Here is a 24,266-nt window from a genome sequence, read left to right as displayed (position 1 = left end):
TCCTGTTTTCTTTTCTCTAAACCTATTTGCTCAACCCTTCCCTCAATTCACTGAGATAGACACTTCTGCATCCTTAAAATAAATCCCCTTTGACAATTTCATTGTCTAAAACTGGTTTCTGTTGCAAGCAACCTAAAAAACGTGGTGTCACGTGAAAGGCCCCTGACCAAGAGTGAGCGAGCTCACCCTACCAAGGTCTACTGGAAAGCCAATCAGAAAACAGAGCACAAGGGTGTCACATCCCCCGAAAGTTAGGGGTCACCCAAGGTCTTACCATCACCCACAAACTGGAGCAGGGCCAGGTCAATCTGCCTCTTCCAAGGGGAGCCCTTCTGGAGAGCAATTCCGTAGCCAGTGGTGGCGAAGATGTACCCGCTCCCGATGGTCACCAGCTTGCAGCCTTCATCCCTCCCAGCCTTGTAATTCAAGACCGCAGCATCGTAGATGAAAGCGTCCAGTTTCCTGCAATGATAAAAAACCAGGGGGTCATGGGGATGGCGGGGTACCATTTCGGGGCCCAGCTCCTGGGGCCCGAGGCAGCACCTCACACTGTCTTTCACACCACACGGGGTGACTCACGGCCACTTCGTCCCCTCGTCATAAAAGGATCTATTTTTAATGAGGAGATAAAAGCCAGAAGCTTTTCTCTCCAAGTTACAAGAGGCAGCTAAATAAAGACATAAAGAATCCTTATGCCTAAGTGAGTAAACAGTTGAGTTTGCTGGTTTGTTAAGCACTTAGCACTCCCAACAGTGGAGAACAGCGGCCTATTTAGAAAGGTTTGCATCAGACCAAAATAAACCATTAAGGTGCAGGAGAATTTGGTGGAGGGTGCAGGAAGGGAGAGCGAGTACATAGGAATGATGTCTTTTCCTCCCAGAGGACACATGTTTACTGTCTATGTATATTACAGAAATTATTACATGATAATTTTTAGAAACCTCAATAATATAGAAAGTATCAAAAATACAATTAAAATTTAAATTGCCCATAATTCCATAATTCAGAAGCAGAGGTTAAGACACTGGTGAACAGCCTTACAAATTTCTCAGGCAGGTATACACATGTATGCTTGCACACACACCCACACCTTTAAAAAAAGTCTTTTTAATTTTTAAAAATGTTTTATTATTTATTTTTGAGAGAGAGAGAGAGAGAGAGAGAGAGAGAGAGAGAGCGAGCAAGCGTGAGTCGGGGAGGGGCAGAGAGAGAGGGAGACACAGATTCCTAAACAGGCTCCAGGCTCTGAGCTGTCAGCATCAGGGCCTGACACGGCACCTGAACTCACGAACTGCGAGATCATGACCTGAGCCAAAGTCAGAGGCTTAACGAACTAAGCCACGCAGGCGCCCCCATACCCACGTGTTTTAAAACAGGGGTTGGCAAACTTCTTCTGTAAAGACAAGATAATCGATTAAGCTTTGTGGGCCACACAATCTCTATCACAACCTCTCAACTCTGTTGCTGTAGCATGTTTTGGGCTGGTCCCCCCCACCCCCAACAAATTCCTATGTTGAAGCCCTAACCCCCGGCATGTCAGAATCTGACCTCGTTTGGACATAAGGTCATTGCAGATGTGATTCGTTAGCCTAAGGTCACATGGGGGAAGTGTGGGCCCCCAAACCACTATAAAAAAAAGGGGGAAATTTGACCACAGACACACAGGCAAGGAGACCACCACCATGGGGAGGCTGGAGTTCACACTGCCACAAGCCAAGAAGCTACCAGAAGCTGAGAGAGAGGCCCCAGAACAGATACTACCCTTGTGCCCTCAGAGCCAGCACAGCCCTGCGGACCCCTTGGGCTCAGATTCCAGCCCCACAACAGTGAGACCGAAAAATTCCTATTGTGTAAGCCCCTCAGTTTCTAGTACTTTGTTCTTGCAGACCTAGGAAGTGAGTACACAACACAAAAGCGGCCCTAAATAATGCAGAAGTGAATGAACTCAGCTCTGTTCCAATAAAAGGTTATTTATAAACACAGATTGGCCCGTGGGCCATAGTATGTCCTTGTTTCAACCTGCAAATTATCATTATTCCATACAAACTACTTCCCAAGTTGCCTTCTTTGCTTGTTGCCATGTCAATAACATAGCACATTTTTTTTCCCTTTGTGGATGTATTTATTTTTATTAAGATCGAATAAAGTGCCACATAAATTTGTACCCATTCTACATCCTGGAAATCACCACACAGATTAAGGCATCAAACGTTATCATCTCAGAAGTCCTGCATGACCCTTCCCAGCCCACGCCCCCAAAAGGCAAGCATCAAATCGTCCCTCGATACCGTGGCTGTACCTCTTTCATTAACCAGGTCACTGTCAGTGGGTATGAGTACTGTTCGCAACTTTTAAAAACATTTAACAAGGCTGAAGTGGTCGCCCTTGTACGTGGGGATGGATGGCTCAAAACTAGGTAGGGATGGGATGGGATGTCCTCAAGTAGATAGAAAAGCTAAATCGGAGATTACACGACGTCCTGGTACTTTCTCAACTTTACTGCCTTTCTTTATTTAACAAGAACACATAAAACAGTGAAGCAAAGAAAAATAAAAGTGGCAGGGAAAGGAGGTAAACTGTTGCATTCTTTCAGAGACAGCTGCTGAAGGCCTGCCGATGGGAATAAAACTATTTGGAAGGTTTACAGCGGCATGCTTCATTTTAATTTTTCGTTTCTGTAATGGTTAGAGGTGGGGCAAGACTGCAAGGCTCATCTCAGCAACACAAAGACTCTACAGTCTTTCTCCCAAGGCTGCAGAACTGAGGGTTTGGGATTATAGTCAGAGAGTATTAAAAGGGGATGAGAACATCCAAGTGGAAGGGGAAGGAAACTAAGCATTGTTAATGGTGATGGTAAACCAGAGCTGATGAACCAAGAGGAAACAGCCTTCTGGACAGCCAGCAATGCAGAGAGCTGTGGAAATATGAGATGGAGAGTCAAAAACAATTTGTACACGAAGGCGGGGGAGCATGTGACAGGAGCAGTGGATGGGCAGGTAGAGGGGCTTGGGATTCTCTAGTAGACTCGGAGACGGTGGGACTTCAGGAAACTCACTTCCTTCTTTTGGATTGCCAGTTCCTCATCTGTGAGGTGGTCACTGGGGTGCTGCTGAGATACTCCTCTAGCTGTGGCATTCTGATTCCACAAGCCAAGAGTCATCTTCTGTGACTATCAGTAGGGAAACTGAGGCTCTTGATGACATGTGTATCCTGAGGACTTGGGGCCACGGATGGTATCTGTCTTCTTCATGAAACTTACATGCTTGCAACGTCAATACCTTAACATATTAAGGTTGCCATGGAGATGCTGGGAACGTGGGTTTTGCTGAGACTTCCTAAGCCTCATCCCACTCTCTAAATTCTCAAAAAGACATAAAATAAAAAACAAAAATACACACACACACGCATACAGGGGCATTCAAATGTTAAGACCATCTGTATGTGTGAGGTGAAATCTCTCCCTATCCTGGTAAGCCACCACACATTGAAGCGTTTCTGGGATAGAAATCCCAGTGCGGTTTTAACCGGTTTTTACTGGAAATCCCAGTGTGGTTTTAACTGCACCTGGCAACCATCAAGAGCTATCCAACAGCAGCTTAAATCACCATTTTATGGACAGGCACAGATTTTTGCAAATCATTACCATTATCTCATGACAAAATATTCTTCAGCTGAGCACAAAACGACCAGATGAGCAGAGCAGAAAGAAAAAAGGAAGTTTTCTCAGGAAACAAAGTTTGCAAAAGTAGGATGCTGTTAAGGCAGAGGGAGGACAATCGCAAAAGACCTGAGTGAATGAAGCAGTTCCACACACTGGCGTGTCTGGTGTGGGCTGGTGGCCAGGAAGGGCCACAGAGAGGCCTGGCGCGGGTCTCAGGCCCGCATCAGAACCAAAAGGAGGACAGTGCAGGAAGGAAACTGCAGGGCCCTGTGATGTTGGTTTTCTCTCCCTCATCAGTGGTTCTAGAGAGCTGAGGTCTAAATGCAATGGTCACAGACACCTGCATGTTTACAAACATCCTGGGGTTTGCACAGCAATCCCCCCCACACCCCCCATAGATAGCTGGTCCTCACAGCACTTTGCAAAAGAGGAGGGAGATACAATTGGTATTGTTCTTTTCCTATGTGGTCTATGAGCAGAGCGGGTCCCATGGGGCTAAGGCAAATGGAAGCCCGTCTATATTACCAAGTCTCTGTGACAGTGCTGCCCAGTAGAGCTTCTGAAACAAACGCTCCACGTCTACTCTGTCTGATGTGGCTATCACGCATTTGAAGTGCGGTTCGTGCAAGTGGGGAACTGAGTTTTTAGTTTTATTTCCTCGCATTAATTTAGATTCTGTCGTTAAGTGGTCACTCACGGCTGGTTGCTCCTTAAGTGGACGGCATAGCTCCAGGTGGGCAGGGGAGGGCTGTGGGGAGCAGGTTCCCTCCTTGCTCTGACCCAAAGAGGTATACCTACGGGGCGCCTGGGTGGCGCAGTCGGTTAAGCGTCCGACTTCAGCCAGGTCACGATCTTGCGGTCTGTGAGTTCGAGCCCCACGTCGGGCTCTGGGCTGATGGCTCAGAGCCTGGAGCCTGCTTCCCATTCTGTGTCTCCCTCTCTCTCTACCCCTCCCCCATTCATGCTCTGTCTCTCTCTGTCCCAAAAATAAATAAACGTTGAAAAAAAAATTTAAAAAAAAGAGGTATACCTGCTCTCTTTTCAATTGAGAGAAAAATGTTCCTATTTTTTAAAAGAAGAAATTGAGACGTGCTGACATCCTCAAGAGTGGGCTCTGTGCTCAAAGACTCTGAGCCAGGGGCCTGTGTTTCCGAGCCCCAGTCTTCTCTCTGCAAAGCGGGACGGACAATCTCTGCCCTTGGGGGGCTTTGGGAACAAGGTGAGGTTACGTGAGTAAAATGTGTGCACCGTGTCTGGCACAAAACAAATGCTCGAAACACACCGATGCGTTCAATCGAATTCAGATTTTATGGCATTTTCCACGACATTCTGTGCACTGCCTGTGACCAATCCAGTCCCGGGTACTTGACACGCATCGTCTCATCCCACTGAGTCCTGCTAACTGGGCACGGGTGGATGTGTGGCTGCCATCCCCATCGCCAGGTGAGGAAACGGAGGCAGCGGAGGGCCACGTGACTCACACCGTCTGGTGTCACCACAGTGTCTGGCCTTCCACACAGTCTGACGCCAGAGGCCACAGACACAACCACTGTGGCCACGACGTTCTGTGACACTTGCAGGGTAGACCAAGGCAAGTCTGTATTTTGCTCATGAAATTCAGACCGGCGGGCACAGCTGTGAGTCAAGCCCGGCGCTACGAGAGAAGCCGGGATCGGAGCCTGGCTGCAACAGCCTCGATGGGTCAGCTTCACGTGTCTCTTTCCCAACAGATGCACAGCCACGGAGGGTCCAGAGTCTCCCCCGCAGAAACCTTCCCTCGCCCCCAGCACACCCCACCCCTGCCTTCAGGACACGTGTAGGCATAGAGGCCACGGCTCCCATTGGTGCAGGGTCCGGAAGAGAAAAGCCACCTGAAACGGAAGCACCTGGGGGCCCGGAGCTGAGATTTCGGGAGACAGCCAGCTTTCAGGCTGCAGCATGGTAGCTGACAGCCCCTGGGTATGAAGCAGCACGAAATAAAGCTGACCCGGCAGGAAAGAGGCCCCAGAGCTCGCAGGGGTCCCCGGGACGCTGGGGGGCTCACAGGTAAGGAAGCCAGTCATGCTTCGCTGCTCCGTGCTTTCCGCTCCTGCTTTTCAAGAGGAAACCGTCTTCGTCCCGCCTTCCCAGCTCCTGCCCATGTCCCATGGCTGTCACAGGCTGGAAGCTTCTCCCACGGGCCGGGAGAGGCCTAAAGGAGGGGATCTGAGAATAGCCATGGGGCAAAGCCCCTACCTCATCCACCTCTCTGCCTGCCCTCCCCACAGAAGGGCCATCTCTTCTCCAAACATTTGTGACAAGTGAACGGCCACCTTGGCTCCCCAACCTGAGGCGCAGAACGGAACTGGAGCCCAAAATGAATGCAGTGCTGTGCTGTGTGTGCTGTGTGCATGTTTGCTGTGCTGGCCCACCCCCCGCCATGCATCGTAGAGGCGGTGTGGGTGCCCTCGCTCGCTCCCTGTCACTGGCAGTCCTCAAGGAAAGCAAATGATTAAAACCGACAGCCATTCGGGATGGGGGTGGGGGGAGCAGTAACACCTCCGTCTGCCGATGTGCCAACAAGCAAAGTAAGGAGGATGTCACACGTGCCCCATGCTACTTTAACCGAGCACTTTCCTGCCAGAGTTTTCGACGGCTCTGAAGAGGCTGCTATAGCTTTCTCGAGTGTGTCGATCTGACGCTGTCACCGGGGTCGGTGTCCCTTCTGCCAGTGTGGTGGCCTCAGAGTTCACTCCTTGCCCCAAGACTGCCTGTCGGCCAATCTGATGCCCCCAACACGAGGGAAGGCCACGGCCGGAGGCAAGGCCTGGCCCTTTGGGGAAAGGGACTTGTATGGCGAGGCAGCTTGACATTTCCTAATCAAAAGTTTCCGGTTTTAGCTCATCATCTCCTTCTGCATGTTTTCAGATGCTCTCTGGGGGTCTCAGTACATTTAAAGGCTAATTATATCGTTAGAGTTAATTATTCATCCATTAACATTCAAGAAGCCTTTAACGAGACACTGACTTGTTCTGATGAATTAATGAATCTGGAGTGTGGACGGGTGTGTGTGTGCCTGCGCACGTGTGTTTTGGAGTCTAGTCTAAAGTGTTATGAAAATTAAACACCTCTTGGATGATAACTGGATGTACTTTGGAGGTCACGTGCGAGCCTAGCCGAGAAGGGAAATGCAGCGGCCAGAAATTCAGGCCAATCAGGGCGCTGGGACGCCTGGGGGGTGGGGCTCGGGTGACTCGGCAGGCTCCGCCAGTGAGGCCTCCGCAGGGGACCTCTGTGAGCTTGAGTTTTCCCACGTGGAAGAAGGGGAAATGACACCTCTTTCCCGGGGTGGCTGTTGGATGGACAAAGACAGATGTGAACATGTTCTGTAAATTCAGGCGCAAGTTCAGGGGCTGGCGTGGGCGTGATGACGTCAGTGTGCGCGCAGGCGAAGGCGGTATGGATCCTCAGCAAGCACCCAGACACAAGGCTGTTGGGGGGTTGAGGGTGTTCATGGGCCCAAGAAGTGGTACCACTGAGGCATGACAACCCTTGGAACTACCTGCTTGGGGAAGAGACCCTCAGCACGCACAGGCTGTACCTGCCGTCGGGCACGGGATGGTCTAAAACTGGCTTTAGGAAAGTGGCTTAGAATCACATCTGGACTCCTAGTTTGTGAATAGAAGCTGTAAAATTAGAGTTATATGGACACGGATGCATTTTCACTGGGGAAGCATTTTTTTTTTTTTTTCAGAGCAAACTCCATTAAGCTAATCTAATTCCTAGATCTATGTCTCCTACAGCCTAGTTATTGTTTCCAACTTTTCTGGAAACCGTTTTCACTGGGATCAATTCTTTTGTGTTTAAATTTTATAAGGATTTGACTCACTGATCAGTGTTTGGACCACAACAAACTTGACTAATTTATAGCTGCTGCCATTTTGAGTTCCTTGTATGGTTATTATTTCCACTAAAGTTCAATTCTCCTGAGTCAAAATTGTGCAGAGACCCAAACTTGCTGGGGAAAGTTTGAGTCATCCATGGATTTTTAGTCAATAACAAATTTCACCCTGTGTGCTTTTAACTGTTGTCAGTTTAATTTGTATGGATTATGTCTATTGGTGATGATAGTGGCCGGGAACTGGGTTTAAAAAAGGCCAATAGTTAATATTTATTTTTTAGCTGAGAAAATTCTTAGCGATTTTGTGAGACAGAGACAGAGAAAGGCAGAGAAGGAGGGAGAGAGAAGGAGGTAGAGATAAGGATGGAAGCGGGCACCAAGGAAAACAGGAAGAGAAAGAGAAAGAACGAGAAAGAGGGAATCAGAAAAAGAGATGGTGAAGGGGAGAAAGTAAGTCACAGACAAGGAGAGAATAAGAAACGGGGAGATGGGAGAGAGAGAATAAGAGACACAGAAGAGGGGGTGTACCCTTTGCCTACTGATGAATAACCTCAAAAGTAAGAAACAGTTGGGAAAAAAATACAGCAAATCCTTGCTTTGTTTCTGTTCAATTCAACAATGGACCCAACTAGCCATGTCCAAGGAGTTGACAGGTCATGTAACGCTGTCTTTTTCTTTTACTATTTTCCAACAAGGCAACCGAGGCCCTAAGATCTCTGCCTAAGGCCTCCCACAGTCCAGGATTCCAGACCAGTCCATGACTTGCCCAAGCAATGCGCCTTCAGAACACCGTTGTGGGGCTTCCTCACATGGGATGTGGGGTAAGAGGAACAAGACCGTGGCACGTAGAGTGAGTCTGTGTGTTTCTCTAAGCCTTGACTTCCCCACCTGACCAGAAGGAAAACAATCTCCCTCACATGGCTGTATACTGTTGGATGAAGTAACGACTATAAACATGTTCTGGTGAGTTCTAAGGTGCTAGGCAAATGCTATGCTTCTTCACCTCACAACTCACATTCTGACATTGGAAAAATACAGATTCCTTCTGGAATATAAAGCTTTTATACAGAGTCCCTTCGACTACTCTCTTCAAGGGTTGGGATCATGCTAATCATTTCACTACGAATTCCGTGGCACATGGCCTGTTATAAAGAATGCTCAGGGGCACCTGGGTGGCTCAGTTGAGTGAGCACCCAACTTCGGCTCAGGTCGTGATCTCACGGTTTGTTAGTTCGAGTCCTGCGTCGGGCTCTGTGCTGACAGCTCAGAGCCTGGAGCCTGCTTTGGATTCTGTGTCTCCTTCTCTTTCTGCCTCTCTCCCCGCCCTCAAAAATAAGTAAACATTTAAAAAAAGAGCGCTCAAAAATTTTTTCTTTGTTAGACTTTTCTCGAATGTCTGCCGTGTGCCAGACACTACGTTATTTGCCTACATATCTCATTTAACCCTACCTACCCTGTTTTCCTAAGCCGAGGAGCCAAAATTAGCATCATTTTATGCATAGGAAGACTGGGGTGTATGGGGTTGACTGACTTGTCCCAGGCCCCACAGCTGGACGTTGGCAGAGTGGGGATTCCAATCCAGGACACTCAGCTTGGAGGCATCACATTATACTGCTGCTAGTGACAATGACACTGCTGAGCCTGTCACACCAAAACTGAAAGACGGGCAATCGCAAGGACCGAAAGCCATATGAAAATGAAGGAAAGAATAGAAAAAAAAAATCAACAATTCATAAAATGCTGTTATGCATCAGATACAGTGCCGTGTACTTTCCCTAGAGTCAATTCACTTAATTTCAGGGGATGGGACTGTACAGATGTGGAGAAAGCTCAGAGAGGTTATTTATTTGCCAGAAGTCACAGAGGTGGTCGTTATCACAGCCAGGGTATGCATCTAGTTATTTCTTACTCCCAGGCAGATATTCTGCACCAAGAGTCCACCCAGAAAATAAGCCAATCAGTCACCCGAATAACACTGAGCTTTTTCAAGAAGGTATATATATTTTGACTCAGATATTCTCCTTCTTGAGATTATCCCTAGAGAACTACAAAGGACTCATCCAGATTTTTTTTTCAGATTTTAAAATTTTCTTTTTTCTTTCTTTCTTTCTTTTTCTCTTTCTTTCTTTCTTTCTTTCTTTCTTTCTTTCTTTCTTTCTTTTTCTTTCTCTTTTTTATTAAATAGAACTTATTGTCAAATTGGTTTCCTTATAACACCTAGTGCTCATCCCAACAGGTGCCCTCCTCAGTGCCCATCACCCACTTTCCCCTCTCCCCCATCCCTCCATCAACCCTCAGTTTGTTCTCTGTATTTAAGAGTCTCTTATGGTTTGCCTCCTTCCCTCTCTGTAACTTTTTTTTCCCCTCCCCCCCCCCACCATGGTCTTCTGTTAAGTTTCTCAGGATCCACATAAGAGTGAAAACATATGGGACCTGTCTTTCTCTGCCTGACTTATTTCACTTAGCATAATACTCTCCAGTTCCATCCACATTGCTACAAATGGCCAGATTTCATTCTTTCTCATTGCCAAGTAGTATTCCATTGTATATATAAACCACATCTTCTTTATCCATTTGTCAGTTGACAGACATTTAGGCTCTTTCCATAATTTGGCTATTGTTGAAACTGCGCTATAAACATTGGGATACATGTGCCCCTATTCATCAGACAGTCTCTTCAACATATGGTGCTGGGAGAACTAGACAGCAACATGCAGAAGAATGAAACTAGATCACTTTCTTACACCATACACAAAAATAAACTCAAAATGGATGAGGGACCTGAATGCGAGACAGAAAACCATCAAAACCCTAGAGGAGAAAACAGGAGAAACCTCTTTGACCTCAGTTGCAACAATTTCTTACTTGACTCATCTCCAAAGGCAAGAGAATTAAAAGCAAAAATGAACTACTGGGACCTCAACAAGATAAAAAGCTTCTGAACTGCAAAGGAAACAATCAATAAAACTAAAAGGCAACCGACAGAATGGGAAAAGATATTTGCAAATGACATATCGGATAAAGGGCTAGTATCCAAAATCTATAAAGAACTCATCAAACTCCACACCCGAAAAACAAATAATCCAGTAAAGAAATGGGCAGAAGACATGAATAGACACTTCTCCAAAGAAGACATCCAGATGGCCAACAGATACATGCAACAATGCTCAACGTCACTCCTCATCAGGGAAATACAATGTAAACAAAACTAAAAGGCAACTGATAGAATGGATAACAATATTTGAAAATGGCATATAAGATAAAGGGTTAGTATCCAAAATCTATAAAGAACTCACTAAACTCAATACCTGAAAAACAAATAATCCAGTGAAGAAATGGGCAGAAGACATGAATAGACACTTTCCCAAAGACATCCAGATGGCCAACAGACATACGAAAAGATGCTCAATGTCGCTCCTCATCAGGGAAACACCAATCAAAACCACACTCAGATACCACCTCACACCAGTCAGACGGGCTAAAATGAACAAATCGGGAGACTCTAGATGCTGGAGAGGATGTGGAGAAACAGGAACCCTCTTGTACTGTTGGTGGGAATGCAAACTGGTGCAGCCGTTCTGGAAAACACTGTGGAGGTTCCTCAGAAAATCATCTGGATTTTTAATGGAGCAATATGACTGCTAGCCCACAAAGAGAAAGGGTTAAACAGACCGTGATGTGGATACCACCCAATTCTGTCCAGTAGTCAAAGAGAATGAAGGCAAAAGACACCTACAGATATGGAAGGTTCTCCAAAACGTATTATTAGTTGGACACCAAACTGTGATATGGCTTGATAGCATCCCACAGAATGAACTGATAATGATGTGTGGACATATAAATACATACCAATGAATCTACCAAAGGTCGAGGAGAAATGGCCTGGAATATCAGACAGACAGCGGTGCCTATCTGGTGGTGTGTGTGGGGTGGTGATGGTGGTGGCGGTGGTGGCTTGGGGTTGGGACATGGTCAAAGGGATGCTCCTTTTTCTGTGGTTTTGAGTTTTTACAGTGAGAATTTACATTTCAATGAGAAGCAATGCAGCACAGCAGTTAAGGGCACAGGTGCTAGAGCCAGTCCGAATCCCAGCTCTGGAGCTTACCAGCCCTCGCCTGGCCAAGAGCATTGACCTCCCTGGTCTAGCGCCCCTGCCTTATAACAAAGGCGTCCATCTCTCCCAGAACTGTCCACCTGTTGGGACAAGCCAAGAGTTAGCATGTACGGGTAGGAAGAGATGCTGGGCTGAGTGTGAAGGCTGGCTGTGACCCTCACTCAACCTCTGGACAAGCTGCCTCTCCCCCTCAGCCTTGGTTTGCTCTTCTGTAAAATGGACAGAAGGCCTACTTGGCAGAGTTGGAACAGAATGAAATGAGATCACACAGTCGAAGCCTCCATGTGAGTTGGGCAGGCAGTAAGAAGAGGCGGTCCCTCAGGAGAAGGAATCTTCCAGAAACCCCCTGCCTCTTCACAGTCTCCAGGAGGAACTTCTAACCACGTGTATCCTAATGTAAGAAATATATCCTTTGCAGGGGGGTTGTTTTGTCTGTGAGTCCATTCCCCCCATCTCAATGGAAGGAGAAATAGTGCCCCCTTTTTAAAGCAGCGTTAAGATTTTCAAAGGAAAAAAAAAAGACATTTTAAAGTATGAACAAAATTAATTCTGGGTTTTGTGTAATAGTGGGCAATTTAGCAGGCTAATTGTACAGTGTTATGGGAATGTTCATATTTATATTCTAAGTCATGGCTCGAAGCACGGGCTCTGGAGCAAGTGTGACCCAGACAAGCTGTTTATTCTCTCTACGCCTATTCCTTCCATTGTATATGGGAAAACATGAGAGTCGTTGGCTTGGGGTGGCTGTGAGGTTTAAATAATGCAGGCACAACACTCAGAGCAGTTCCCAGCACATGGGTGAGCGCCCAATAAATGTTATGGGCTAGGTAGAAATACCTCGCTTAGATTCCCCCAAACCATTCAGGTAGCTTAATGCAATAGAGTAAGGTTTAAAAATATGGATAAAGAATGGGGCGCCTGGGTGGCGCAGTCGGTTAAGCGTCCGACTTCAGCCAGGTCACGATCTCGCGGTCCGGGAGTTCGAGCCCCGCGTCGGGCTCTGGGCTGATGGCTCGGAGCCTGGAGCCTGTTTCCGATGCTGTGTCTCCCTCTCTCTCTGCCCCTCCCCCGTTCATGCTCTGTCTCTCTCTGTCGCAAAAATAAATAAACGTTGAAAAAAAAATTTTTAAAAAAATATGGATAAAGAAATCCGATTGAGTTATGGGAAGTCAGAGGTGGGATAGTGGCTAAAGCTTCAGGGAAAGTCAGGAAGCAGATATTCAGGCCCTAAACTCTCCACAGTTGCCGACAGAGGATCACAAGTCGAGCTCTGAGTTATGTAGTAGCCCGGGCCAAAAGAAAATCCCAGAGACGGTGCTGTGCACAAGGTAGAAGCGTGCCTTAAGGTGAAGGAAAACGACACTGTGCGTGACGGAGACGTCTGAGAGGTGGTGCAGGGCAGCAATGTGAACAAACTGATCTATGATGATGGTACCAGCAAGCTTCCTAAAATAGCTGTTTCTTTAGGGGGCTCCCATGCCAGCCACAGGGTGATGGAAATGCAGAGCAGTGAGTTACATTAATTTATATTCCTCTAACTCGGCGAAATACCATCCAGTCGTTAAATGTGAAAACAGTCCAACACCACGGTACAGGTCGGAGAAAAGCAAAGCGCAGATGTGCACGCACGGCGACTTGAGGCGTGTCAGCCGCACAACGCGAGGACAGACACCGGGAGGAAACGGAGCGTTGTGTTCAGAAGAAACTTTTCTCTGATTATTACGAGTAAGACTTTTGTTGCAGAACAGTTGTGACACACACAAAGATGGAAAGCAGATCAGACTCCCGGGCAATAAGCAGTATCTCTGATGCGTTTTGATGTATTTTCATTTTTGGCTTCTTTTTACCTCTCCCTCTCCCTCTCTCCTCATTGCTGAGTTTACAGAATTAGGATCCCACCTCTAAAGCCCCCCCCCATTCTTTCCTATTTTTAACATTTTATGGGTGGCCTTGAAAATCCATTAATATAGTTTTAATTGAGTTTAACAAGAAATAATTGCAACCACTAAAACCCCCCCCCCCCAAAAAAAAACAAAACAAAAAAGTGCCTGTGCCTCCCTGAGTTTTTATTTTGGAAAAAAAAAAATCCTAACTCTGTGATGTGGTAGCAATTATTTTTAAGCTTTATTTGCAGTGTGGGGGTGGATCTCAGAAACCAGGTCACTGTCGATCTGACTTTTCTCTGGAGATGAGGCTATCCCATTTAGGAGAACGGCTCGTGGAGCCCTGTTGTCTATGCCTGCTTTCAAACTCAGGAGCTGGAAATGAACCCTCTGAGTTTGATCCTGCCTGACTGATAAAATATAGCTAATATTTTAGCTACGTACGCCACTCAGATAGCATCCTGGAAAGAACGTGTCCCACACAGCAGCTAATCATCGATGACAATCCTTACGCCTTCCCAGGCTACCTTTGCCTTGGCAACTTCAACATCTCCCAACCAGTTTCTTGTGGGGATAGAAAGGAGGATGCTGTGATCTTATCAACTCTCAGGTAGTCAGTTGATAGATATGTAATATAAAATATCTGTATCTTATATGCAGTATTTTAAATATGCCTAGATACACACACACATATGTATCAGAGATAAAACTGTGGGCTCCAAGTCTTTTGAGCTGTAACCTCTTACACCCAGCTGCCTCACTGGCACGCCGCTGGGGAGAGGCAACCCCAGATACCACACTTAGTAACTCTACAAGGTAGTGACTTGGTTAAATAGCCTGTTGAGTAATTTAGTTAACCTCAGTTCTTCATCCCTTAAAGGAGACACCCAGCTCGGCAGCATGCTGTCAGGATTAAACGGGATTATTATGCATGTGAAACGTTTGGGGCTGCGTCTCACCAACTGCTGGGTCTCAACAGATGCAGAGGGGAGGTGGATGCCCAATGATGGGGTCCCAGAGACACTTCCAATGAAGCCTGCACAAAACCTCCTCCATGCCTCGTCTCCTCCGGGGCACGCCTTCTGAAATGCCCTTCCTCTTCAGACGGGACACCATCTCCCAACATTCAAAGAACCTCTCAGAAGCCACGGACTACCTCTACCTGAGTCACCAGAAGTGCTAATAAAACCATGGATTCCTGAGCCCCAGAGGCTTGGGGACCCTGTGCTCCAGAACAGGGGCTCAATGCTCCCCTTCACCGCGAAGGCAGTGCCGCGAAGCTACGTAAGTAGCTGCCTGATTTTATTTTTACCGACACATCCCTGAGCACGACGTGAGGCCTGCAGTAAATGTTTATTGGTCCAAAGGCAACCCTCCCTTCCCATCCTTCTCTCCAAATACTCAATGTAAGGGAAGCTGAAAGATGCCTGCCTGTTTCCCAACACTCTTGGGTGGGACAGGAAATCAGATAGATAGGGGACGGCGTGGCCAAGGGCTAAAGAAGGATGCTTCCAAAGGAAATTAGGACTTTTCATAAACGTATATACAAATAACTGTACACGAACATCAGTGAAGATAAATAGAAACCATCCCACTGTGTCTTGAAAATTAGGCTCTGAGGAGTCCTGGGGATGTTGACGGTTTAATTTAAATCTGCCGTAAAATGCTGGGCTTGCAAGTTTGCCCATTTGCTAGAACCGCTTGGAGAACATGAGCTTCTCATGACGGAGCATTTGTAAATCTAAATCTGCCTCTGCTCATTTCAGCTCCCTCTTCTAGAGCGGATGTCTTCAAACCTGGATGAGCGCAGGTCAGAGTTACCGAAGAGCTTGCTCTGGCATGCCGATTCCCAGGCTGCCGCCCCCCGACATTCTGATTCTGTCGGCTCAGTGGGGCTCAGGAACCCGCATTTTTTTTTAATTTTTTTTCAACGTTTATTTATTTTTGGGAGAGAGACAGAGCATGAACGGGGGAGGGGCAGAGAGAGAGGGAGACACAGAATCGGAAACAGGCTCCAGGCTCTGAGCCATCAGCCCAGAGCCCGACGCGGGGCTCGAACTCCCGGACCGCGAGATCGTGACCTGGCTGAAGTCGGACGCTTAACCGACTGCGCCACCCAGGCGCCCCAGGAACCCACATTTTTATTAGCACCTCTACTGACTCAGACTCAGGCCACCCTTGGAGGAATACTGGTCTAGAAACCCGGGGTCACAAACCGCTCACCCACCTCTGATTCAGGAGAGCCCCTACCTGTCACAACAGACCCAATCCTGAAAAACCCTACCTCTGTCCATGTTTGCACGTCAAATCTTGTTTCCTCGTTGATTTGCCTGCTGATTTCTGGAATGGTTTATCTCGACTTAAAGTTTCAGTAAACAATGAAACTTAACTTAGTGTCAGGTTTCCCTCTACCTCTGGTCTTAAGGCAATTAGGGATCCCAGAGATAAGCTACGTGGTTACATTGACTGGTCTACTTTTTATATGTTGTCTCAATAGAATGTGTTTAAGGAATCCCTTTAGAACAGTAGTTCTCAAAGTTCAGCATGTATCGAAATCACCTGGAGAAGAAGGATGCTTGTTAAAATGCAGACTCACAGGGGCGCCTGGGTGGCTCAGCTAGTTGAACATCTCACCTCGGCTCAGGTCATGATCTCGGAGGTCCATGAGTTTGAGCCCCATGTCAGGCTCTGTGCTCACGGCTCGGAGCCTGGAGCCTGCCTCAGATTCGGTATCTCCCTCTCTCTCTCTGCCCCTCCCCTGCCTGCGTTCTTTCTCTCTCTCAAAAATAAATAAAACATTAAAAAAATTTAATTTTAAAACGTTCTCAAGTTTAACAATTCAGGGGTGCATAGGACACCTCTCTCTACCTTCCAGAAGATTGGAATCTTCTGGAGATGCTGCAGTGAAGGAGGGGAATGGCTGGGTGCTGGGTATGTGAGGAGTTCATTTTGTTACTGTTATTCCTTCAACCATACAGCCTCATGATATTTACTCTTGTGAAATTATTGCCTAAGGCACATCATGTTTTAAAATAACCTATTTCCTAGTGGCAAGTTTTAAAAGGAGACGAGATGTGAGAGGTAAGGAAAAGATAAGAAGCAAGGTGAGGCAGACACTTGACTTTGATGAAGTCTTGGAGGAGGAGCAGATGAGACCCCCATGGAGTTGCTGGGATCCTGGTACCATTCTGTGGTGGCAGGTTCCCACATTTTGCTTCTCATAATCATGTTGAGGGGTTGAAGTCACATCATATCAGGTCGTGCCCCTTCCCTGCTCTATCTTTCTAAAATAAAAAAAAAATGCAACTGGGATAGAAGAAAATTCAAGAAAGGAATCTCTCTTTTCGGAGTAGAGAAGGACTTCTGAATTACAACTCATAACCCAGAAGACTTAAAAAAAAAAAACTGATAAATTTGACTACAAAAAAAAAAAAAATCGGCATGGAAAAAAAAAATACCATCTGGAAGCTCCAAAGACCAGAAAGCTGGGAACACCATTTGTAACTACACCACAAATAAAGGGCTTATTTCTGCACTACAAAAATTAATAAGAAAAAGACCAAGAGACCAATCGAGAAAATAATGAACGTTTTCAAAAAAGGAGCTACAGAAGGCTTTTAATTATGCATAGATTGATCTGGAGGGACACAGGATGGTCAGGAGATGTGGTTGCTGTTGGGGATACTTGGCAGAGGAGAAACAGTGTGGGGGGAAGGTTCTTCACTGTTCATCTTTTTATACAATACTTTTTGATTTGGAATTATGTAATGTATTCTCGATTCAAATTTTAATTTAATTAATTTAAATAATTAACCAAGCAGTTCTTTAAAAAAGATCCATACAGGGGCGCCTGGGTGGCTCAGTCAGTTAAGCGTCCAACTTTGGCTCAGGTCATGATCTCATAGTTCATGAGTCCGAGCCCCGTGTTGGGCTCTGTGCCGAGAGCTCAGAGCCTGGAGCCTGCTTCGGATTCTATGTGTCCCTCTCTGTACCCCTCCCCTGCTTGTGCGCTCCCTCTCTCTCTCTCTCTCTCTCTCTCTCTCTCTCCATAAATAAATAAATAAATAAATAAATAAATAAATAAATAATTTTAAAAAAAGACTCATACTCCTCCAACTCTGGTTTCTGAGCTTGCTGTAATAGCACAAATTATCTCTCACATGGAAAACTGAGTCTAGAGTAAAGCTGCCAGCTGCCCAGGTTTGCTGGGATGGATGTCGTAATTATTATATGGCTTCCAGAAAACAATGTGTACGATTTATGGCTAGGAACCGTTTCCATTCCTCGACTCCTTTTTGTTCATATTGTTTTAAAAAAAAAAATGGGAAATCAAGAAAACAACCCATTTGCTGCACTGGGTGACAGATGGATAGAGACGGGCCCAGCTCGACTCTGCTCGCTCTTTCTAACCACTGTCATCCACATTTGCGTTCATGGTCCGTCCAAACCGACAGTGTATGTTGAAGAAAAGACCATGGCAGAAACAAACATACAAAACCCATATCTGGGGCTCAACTGGAAAGTCATCAGAATTTTCTGGTATCTACCGAGATCAAACACACATGCATTTTACAGCTCGGCGATTCCTGTCTTAAGTATGTATCAGGGGCGGTGTACTCCCTTGTGCAGCGAGGGCATGTGTGAGAATGCCCCTAGAAGCATTACCCCAAACATCCCCGAATGGGACGCCACCCCAACGTTCACGACTAGCAGACGAGGATGACTCTGTGGCATGTCCCCGCAGTGGACTTCCACACCGCCACGGCAATGACAGACCTGCAGTGACACGTGGCGGTCTCGCAAACAGACTGCTGGGCTGAAAGAAGGCGAGTGGAAAAGAAGACGTCCGGTGTGATCTTACTGAGATGCTAGAATAACAGCCTCCTTAGAAGCGAGGCTGGTGGCGGGGGGAAAAGGGCGTGGCAGGGTTTCTAGGGATTGGCTACGGATGGTCAGTTTGGACAAAGCCGTCAAGCACTGTCCTTAATGTGTGTATCTTCTCTGCATTTGTGTCCGGCCTCGATGAGATGTTTTAAAAATCACTCTGAGCTAGAATGCGCAGCACGTGAACGAGTCTGGGGTAAGCCATGGGCTCGACTTCTCAAGACGTGTGGTCCCAGCCCCTGCTGAGATACCAAAGAGATTCCAAAGAGACTGAAGGGACAAAATGCGACCGGCCAAAGCTCCTGGAAATCGTGCGGAGGTTGGGCTTGAGGGTTTAGACGGGGCCCCTAAGGAAGAGGCTGTGGACGAAACTACGGGATGATGCACAACAGTCATGTCTCACACCCCCCAAGACGCATTTTGCACATCCCCAGCATTTTGAAGAGGCCACAGAAGAGAATTTAACCTTTACACCAACTAAGAGCACTGGCAGTCGGGTCGTATCTGTGCAAAATGCTTTCCGGCACATCTTCCCTCAATCCTTCACAAAACCCCTACGAATTAGGTCCCGTTAGGATTTCCATCTTACATATGAGGCTGGGAACAACTCAGCGTCTGTCCCAAGCCACACACAGTATCAACGGGGGGAGGAGAGGCACACTCCAGCTTCACCTCCCGAGACCCTAGCCTCTGCGGTCTTTTCTCAGCAGGTCCTCCCTCCGACCAGGCTGCACTCTGCAGTGCCAACAGGTGGACGGGGACATCGGCTGCACCTTTAGAGACACTGTTCTTCTCTCCAGCTTTCCTTTCTGCTTCGTCAGTGCTACACTATCAGCTTTTACATACAGCCACTCGCCAAAAACTCCTACCCCAAATCAGATAAAAGTCTGCAGCACTCTGTTTTCAGCACTTTCAAGAGGCTAACAGACCCTTTAGATCTTTCTCTCTGGCTGAAATATCCCACAGGGTTGCACCAACTTCTTTATCAGTTGAAGAAACCCCTCTGGTTCTCTGCATTTTCAAGCGTCCTGGATTTGTGTTTCCTTAACACGACTCAGAAGGAAACCTGTGGTGCTCATGAGATTAACAAAAAGAGCCCTCACGTGGGGTTCATCTGAACCACAGCCACTTTCCAGAAAACACAGCTGCGAAGGCAGGTAAGCACCAAGGCACGCAGAGTCATTTTCTGTGAGGTTTATGGGCTGGCAGGCCTGCAGAGAAGAAAACAAATCCCCATCATCCTTACCCAGTTTTCAAGCTGACCAAGGCATCTTCCACTCCCTTCTGATTGAATTTGGTCATGTACTGATGCATGTAGGGGTAGTTATTACGAATGTTTCTCTCGGTACTGCCGTTAGGCACCGTGCCAAATCGGAAAGGTGGGGAATAGTCGTGAGGTCTCTGAAACTGGAGAGACAGACAGACAGACAGACAGGACAGAGACAAAGAAAGAAGGAGGAGAAGTCAGCCACCATTGTGTCTTGTGTCGGGAGTTAAACATATGCACGCCCTAGCACAGGACAGCTGAAAAACCATTCATTTCTGTTTCCTTTTTTATTTAATCCCACCTGCCACTGGCCCGTGAGCTCTGAGAGGTCAGAAACAGTGTCTGTCTCGTTCCCAACTGTCCCCCCAGTGGCGAGCACAGGGCCTGGCTGCGTGTGCGACGGGCATTTGTTGGATTAACTTTTTTGGACCCATTATAGACTGGCCTTGCCGTGGGCACACGGGCCGTGCTCAGGAAACACTCAATGTGCCGAAATGAAGGTGTTACTTTAACTCGGTTCATTTTATCTACCTTCTCATGAAATTTCTCTGTTTTCCCCACCAATCACTCCCTTGTCTGAACCTCATTCGCAATTACCATGACCGCCCCTGGGCAATGATGAACAACACAATGTATCACGCCAGGATACGCCTCCTTGGCCTAAGGATTCTCTTCGGCTGGTTATTTTTACAAACAGCAGACACAGGACAAGGTCTGAAGAGTAAAAGCCCTTTTGTAAGAGACACACTGATATTGGTAGGGGTGTCTGCCTCTCAGCACCTAGAGAAGGAAGATGGCTCATCTCTAGAAACTCTTATTGTTGAAGGCACCAACTTAAGTCTATAGAACAGCCCTCATCCTTGTTTACTGTGCTTTTCCTGACAAGCTCCCCTAACAGGACTCCTCACCCCCGCCCCCTGTGTCTCTCTTTTGTCCTTAGCTGGTGACCGTGGTCAAGTTGGTGGCTTGGGCCATCTCAAAGAGTTACTTGGCTTTCCTGGGCATGTCCCACGTCCACAGAATGTATCCATGCTATTAAACTTTTGTTTGTTTTTCTCCTGTTCATCTGTCTTTTGTTATAGAGGTGTCTCAGCCAAGAACCTACAAGGGTAGAGGGAAAATTATGTTTCCTCCGCTACAGTAACTGTGTTTGCCATTTACTCATTCCCCACTCGCTCATTCATGCATGGCCCACTTATTGGGGACCTAATATATTCCAGGCATAATGGCAGCCTCCACGAACGTTTCTTGAGCTGGAACCATTAGCTTCTTGGGGATGCCCATATCTTGAATGGCTCTCAAGCCTCCATTAAGGTTGGCTGTCCATGCTCCACTTGTCTTTCCTGATTGACTGATATTGTGTTCATAAGTGCAGTGCCTGGGACAGCCCAGCGAGATTAGGAGTCAAGAGTACTAGGTCTGAGTCCCAGAAACAGAATTAAAATCTAGAGTCAGCAGAGGGCAATAGGTACAAGTGTGAGCTCAGGTTCAAAAGTTAAAAAATCAGGTTCTATCATTTATGAACTATGAGACCTTAGATAAGTCACTTTATACTGCCTCCATTTATTTTCCAGATCAGTACCCCTCTTGTAGGGGTTAGTGGGGCATTCTAAAATTGTTAAAATTTGTCAAGTAATTAAAATAGTGTCTGCAACAGAATGAGCACTCAAAAATAGTTATTATTACTTTTCAATTTTATTATCAGCATGGACAAAAAAAAAAAAAGTAACCTGGGCTTCATTTTTCCATGAAATAGGAAATTCTGGAACTATACAGTAATGATAATGACTGGCACTTTTTGAGGACTTGCTTAGGGCCAGCATTGTGCCAAGGACTTTACAGATGCTGGAGCATTTAATCTGCACAACGAATCTGCCAGGTAACAAATCTTAGAGGCTCCATTTTACAGATGGGGAAACTGAGGCTGAGGGAGGTTACATGACCTATTTAGGAGCACACTGCTTGCAAGCAGCAGCCCAGAATTCCATCGCACCTATGCCTGACCTCAGGTTAAAGTCTGAACTCTGTCCTTCCACAAAGTCCATCGCTAGTAACCACTCCTCTTTTAGAGGGAGGACCGTGCAACCCACAGAAGGGAAGGATGCCCAGCAAACCCAAGGCGGGACCAGGGCTAGGATTCAGAGGCATCTGAGACTTCTAGGTCAGCATGTCTTACACGCAGCTAAGAACTGCTGGAGAAGGCATCCAAGTTCACCTGAGCCAGACCAACCACAACCATCATTCTTCCTTCCAGACTCACACTTCATTTCACCGTTAATTAAAATTTCCACTTGAAAATCGTGTCCCCTGAATTAGGCAAGCCGCTGTGTAATAAGCAGCCACCACTGCATTTGGGGGGAAGTGGCCATACATTGGCCAAATGAGATCTTCCTGCTGGGTGCCTTGCATTGGTAGAGAGTGTGTGTGTGTGTGTGTGTGTGTGTGTGTGTGTGTGTGTCTGTGTGTGTGTCTGTGTGTGTGCACATGAACAACAAAATGCTCTTTGCACTCCCTCTGGCGGGCAGTGCCTCAATTCATCACCAAAAGAGGAAGAGGCACCAGCCCCACTCGTGGGCACGGCAGCCGCCTGCTCTGGGGACACAGGTAAGTACTCTGTATAAATCTAGGTGCTGTGTCAGCTGCTTCCGATCTCCAGAGGCATGGGAGATGGTCCACTTGACCAGATGTCATCCCCTTCACTCCCTGTCTGCAGCAGAGGGGCCACGTAGCTCTTTACAGGTTTGCTTTGGTCCCTACCTTGGGTTTGCACAGTGACAGAGGCAGAAGTTCAGCCTCAGTGGTGAACTTCCACACTTCTCAGGCCTTAACTGTACCATCACCCCCACAAAATTCAGCCCAGCACCGAGATCCAAAAACCTTTCCCACTAGAGTAAAGGCTGTCAAACTTAAAAAAAAATTTTTTATGTTCATTATGCTTATTTACTTTTGAGAGAGAGAGAGAGAGAGAGAGGACGAACAAGCAGGGGAGGGGCAGAGAGAGGGAGACACAGAATCCAAAGAAGACTCCAGGCTCTGAGCTGTCAGCACAGAGCCTGACGTGGGGCTCAAACCCACGAACGGTGAGATCATGACCTGCGCTGAAGTTGGATGCTTAACTGAGCCACCCAGGTGCCCCAAGGCTGTCAAACTTTTTACAGCATGACTCTCAAAACACACTCTATGGACTAGGACATTCTTCACATATACCCTGTCCACACACACACACACACACACGTGCCACTTCCCTACACTCTCTCTACATGTGATCTATTCTGATGTCACTGAGATGTTCTATTTCTTTAATGGCCACAACCCTTACATTAATTTCAGGGCTCACTAAAAAGCTAGGACCTACAGTGTGAAAAACAGACCGTAGGCACACGACAAGTGTGGGTCATCTCTTAAATCCCAGGGCCTCCCACTGAGGACATCATCCGTGTAGTTTTCAGAAATGATTTCTTGTGCAACTTTCTCCCAGAGAGTTCTGTGTCCAAAGAGAACAAAACAGATGTGGGCTGTAGCAGAGGAAAGGGTGGTACAGAGATGTCCATGGTCAGCAAGACCACAGAGCAATGTAATCACGATGCCGGGGGTGGAGGGAGTCAGTGGAACTCCCTGGGGCTTCTCTCTCTGAAGACTATACTCCCTGGTCAAGTTCATTGCCTTCACTTGGTCTTAGGCTTAGACAGTTCAGCTCCTCATCTGCCCCTTAGAAATTGAGTCATTTGGGGCAGCTGCCTAAGTTCTCCAAGCCTCAGTTTTTCTATGTGTAAACTGGGGACCGATTTTGCAATTAATCATTTGGTCCTTCAAAGAATACGTGGCTTGATACACATTGCCTCATCACCTGCTGTCACCCAAAGTGACTTTAGCCAAATAATGGAGCCAGTTTCCTTCTAATCTGGAGAACAAAGGATTAGGAGGGTTATATTCTAAACTTTTCTCCCATCCAGTATGTGAACAAGTCTGGAAGTCATCCAAGGGGGCAAGACACGGCAAGCCCTTCAGGACAGAGCAAGTACAGATGCAGATCTGGGGAATAAAATGCTTAGGGTAAATGTGGCAATGGACCAGGACATTTCTTTATTCCTCTTACACATCCAAACTACACATTTATTAAAAATAACTAGGGGCGCCTGGGTGGCTCAGTTGGTTGAGCGTCTGACTTTTGCTCAGGTCATGTTCTTGCAGTTTGTGGGTTCGAGCTCCACGTCAGGTTCTGTGATGACAGCTGGGAGCCTGGAGCCTGCTTCCGATTCTCCATCTCCCCCACCCCCGCCCCATCTCTGCCCCTCCCACTTCCCCACCCTGCACTGAGCTCTCGATCTCTCTCAAAAATAAATAAAGACTAAAAAAAATTGAAAATATATCTGTCTTCTGTGACTACAGATAAGGGTCACTGGCACGTGGAGCTGTATTTCGAGTACGGTCTGCTCCTGCTGGTGATGCCCCACGAGCTTCTGGAGGTCAGCATCAACCGACTGCGGCCCTTAGAAGGGAGGAGAGGCTCAGAGGCCTCTGTGCAGCCGATGCCCACCCAGCAGCAGAACCGCAGCACTCTGGGACAGCACAACTCC

General features: G+C 47.0%; 1 protein-coding gene across 1 annotated transcript in view; it reads right to left on the bottom strand.

The window, feature by feature from the left end:
• Positions 1-24,266, bottom strand: part of GRIN2A (glutamate ionotropic receptor NMDA type subunit 2A) — a 373,199-nt gene that overhangs the window by 34,347 nt on the left and 314,586 nt on the right. Inside the window, exons 11-12 of the mRNA XM_043560552.1 lie at positions 19,669-19,829; positions 275-462 (exon numbers count right to left, since the gene is read on the bottom strand). Coding sequence (XP_043416487.1) covers positions 275-462; positions 19,669-19,829 — 349 coding nt within the window. The remainder of the gene's footprint in view (positions 1-274; positions 463-19,668; positions 19,830-24,266) is intronic.

This window comes from Prionailurus bengalensis, chromosome E3 (assembly GCF_016509475.1).
Source record: "Prionailurus bengalensis isolate Pbe53 chromosome E3, Fcat_Pben_1.1_paternal_pri, whole genome shotgun sequence".
NCBI classification, from domain to species: domain Eukaryota; kingdom Metazoa; phylum Chordata; class Mammalia; order Carnivora; family Felidae; genus Prionailurus; species Prionailurus bengalensis.
Note: the sequence above shows the minus strand (reverse complement) of the source record. Positions and strands in the feature narration are given on the sequence as shown.